At 64.3% G+C, this 655-nt stretch overlaps 1 protein-coding gene across 1 annotated transcript in view; it reads right to left on the reverse strand.

Moving 5' to 3' along the window:
* Positions 1–7: 7 nt before the first annotated feature.
* Positions 8–655, reverse strand: part of LOC102756196 (interferon-induced transmembrane protein 3) — a 1,765-nt gene continuing 1,117 nt past the window's right edge. The window contains exon 2 of the mRNA XM_006761354.2: positions 8–236. Coding sequence (XP_006761417.1) covers positions 57–236 — 180 coding nt within the window. The 3' untranslated portion in view covers positions 8–56. The remainder of the gene's footprint in view (positions 237–655) is intronic.

The following is a 655-nucleotide window of genomic DNA, read 5'->3' on the forward strand; positions in this document are numbered from 1 at the left end:
TGCCCGGGAGGGCCAGCAGGGGGTGGGGAGGACTTGGCCACCTGCCATGGCGGCGACTAGAAGCCTGTGTGATGCATTGCGGCCTGAATGACTCCCGGGAGCACAAGGACCAGGAGAACAATGAGTCCGATGGTCGTAATGATGCCCAGGATCACGGCCCAGATGTTCAGGCACTTGGCGGTGGACGCATAGCTCTGGGCCCCAATCACGTCTCCCACCATCTTCCGGTCCCTGGACTGGGGGAGAAGAGATGGTGAGGGGTGTGGACGGGCCCCGGGACAGCCGGGTGCTGTGACTCAGGCCGGGCTCTGGCTGCTCCCAGCCCAGACCAGCCTCCGCCTGCCCTCAGCCAGGTCAGCGACCCCTCCCTGTTCCCTGGAGCCTGAGCAGGACAGGCCAGGGGGGCTCCCTCTCAGCCCCTCAGGCTCTCCAGGCCTCAGGGCTCCTCTCCCCTGCCCTGGCCATTTGCTGGCCTCTCCGCCTCCAGGGTCAGGGTTTCCCAGTTCCCTTGTTCTCCCTTCAGAGCCTGGAGGCCGGGTGGTGGGTCTGAGATGTAGTTCCTGGTGTTGTCAGTAGAGAACAAAGGCTGACACTGCGTCCCGGCAGCCTCAGTGTGACCTGCACACACACACACGCACACAAACACACGCACTCA

The sequence above is a fragment of the Myotis davidii genome, unplaced genomic scaffold, assembly GCF_000327345.1.
Source record: "Myotis davidii unplaced genomic scaffold, ASM32734v1 scaffold3578, whole genome shotgun sequence".
Taxonomy (NCBI): domain Eukaryota; kingdom Metazoa; phylum Chordata; class Mammalia; order Chiroptera; family Vespertilionidae; genus Myotis; species Myotis davidii.